The sequence below is a fragment of the Elephantulus edwardii genome, unplaced genomic scaffold, assembly GCF_000299155.1.
Source record: "Elephantulus edwardii isolate Elephantulus edwardi_28Jun2011 unplaced genomic scaffold, EleEdw1.0 scaffold00348, whole genome shotgun sequence".
Classification (NCBI taxonomy): domain Eukaryota; kingdom Metazoa; phylum Chordata; class Mammalia; order Macroscelidea; family Macroscelididae; genus Elephantulus; species Elephantulus edwardii.
The window spans coordinates 659,657-661,634 of NW_006400098.1; the positions used below are offsets into that span (position 1 = coordinate 659,657).

General features: G+C 46.5%; 1 protein-coding gene across 1 annotated transcript in view; it reads left to right on the plus strand.

Annotated features, from left to right (window-relative positions):
- NLRP9 (NLR family, pyrin domain containing 9) overlaps window positions 1-1,005 on the plus strand; it is a 9,652-nt gene extending 8,647 nt beyond the window's left edge. The window contains exon 4 of the mRNA XM_006901852.1: window positions 831-1,005. Coding sequence (XP_006901914.1) covers window positions 831-1,005 — 175 coding nt within the window. The remainder of the gene's footprint in view (window positions 1-830) is intronic.
- Window positions 1,006-1,978: the final 973 nt, after the last annotated feature.

The window sequence follows — 1,978 nt, forward strand, 5'->3', positions numbered from 1 at the left end:
ACAAGCAACTCGACGGCACATAACAACCACAACATATTCCCAGTAGTGGAATTGCTGGGTCAAATGGTATTTCCGTTTCCAACTTTTTGAGAAAGCGCCATACAGCCTTCCATAGTGGTTGTACCATTTTACACTCCCACCAACAGTGTGAATAAGGGCTGTTGTACATGGGGTCACTATGAGTCACAGGTGACTCAATGACACATTACAACAAAAATTACAGCATTAATTCTCAAATTTTTTTAAAGACGTTTGCCGCATGCTCACTGCGTTACTATGTCTACAAGAGCTCGTGTCCTTTAAACTACAGATTGAAGCATTGCCCCACATTGCCCCATCCTCAGACACCACCACACTCACGACCGCTGCTGCTGTTACTGTGTTGTTAACTATCCTGTTAAATACTTTCCTCCTCCTCGATCCGCCACCCTTCCCAGCATGATCGCTTTTTCCCCCCAGGGACTGGTACCGCCTGACAACATGCCGGAAGTGTGTGAGATGAAGCCTCATATCCTTGCCTCTGAGTAGCACCCTGGTTGCATTTCCTCCAAGACAAGCTTGTTTGTTCTTTTAGAATTCTATGCAGTACTCTTAAGCACACCGCGATTCCCTGTGTGTGTATGCACATACGTGGATGCACTCACTTTTAAGTAAATATATGAAGATTGGGAAGAAAACAGTCTTAAGATTGAAAAAGTAAATTGGTGGGAAGAAAACAGTCTTAAGATTGAAAAAGTAAATTGGTGGGTACAGAATTAGAAGGGGGACAAGACCTGTATAATCCTACAAGGTTTGCTCTAATCTCTCAAAAACATCTATCTCCTATGCAGTTTGGGAAACTGCGGCATCGTAAGTGAAGCTTGTGATGATATCGCTCCTGTCCTCATGTGCAATAAGAAGCTGAGTCACCTCTCCTTCCTACAAAATTGCCTGAAAGATGATGGCGTCAGAGTGCTGTGCGATGCCCTGAAGCACCCAAACTGTGTCCTGACCATACTGGTGTAAGTATGCCTGGGGAAAGCACAAACTGAGGGAGACTGGAGAAGCGTGGCCCCAGACAGTGATTGAAGAGGGCCCCAAAAGGCCCGGGGTTTGCACGCGTATAAGGAGGGCGCATCACAGGGGAGTTGAAAAGCCCACTCTCTGTAGTCAGAATCACTCATAGCCTCTCTGCACGCCTCTGCTGCTGCAACCATAGAATGGCAAACACGTGTTCCGATGAGTTGGATTCGGGAGATGCAAGGTTAGCTCTTTGATGTCTCACATCTAATTCTTGTTGGCAGTTGTGTGGAGTCAAGTCATCGCTTGACTCCGGATGGCCCACTGCACAGCAGAGCTGAGTATATTCTTGGCCTTCACCTTCTCTCCATCAGTTACGTCAGAACCACAGCGAGCCATAGTCGAAAAGCCTGGTGTGCAGAAGCCTATCAGTAGTCCTCTCTTCAGAGAAGCCCTTGGGTGGACCCAAACTACCCACTTTTGCTAGCAGCCAAGCACTTTGACCATTAGCACCACCTCAGATTCCGTCTGGAAGACAGAAATGTGGAATTTCACAGGAAATGTTTTTCTTTCTAAGGCAAAGATAGTGAAAGATCCTTTCACCCACTTTGGGCACATTGACAGGAGGGGCAAATATCTGGAAAAGAATACCAGACCTGGAAAAAGGGGAAGGTCAACGAAGGAGGAAAAAGCATCAAGGAGATGAATTGACACTATGAATAGAAACATCACAGGCACTGCAACCACAGTTCTGGATCAGGCTAGAGCTCATTCTGTGGGATGTTAAGTGCTATTGAGTAGAAAAACTGCTAGTCACCCCATGAGAAACAGATCCCAGACAATAGAACCATGTTCTGTCCTGTGCCGTCTTCACTCCTGACCCACTTGAGCCCATGGCCGCAGTCACTACATCAATCCACTTTGTTGAGGGGCTTTCCCTCTTTCACTCACCTCCCACCTTTCTAAGTCCCTTTTTAAT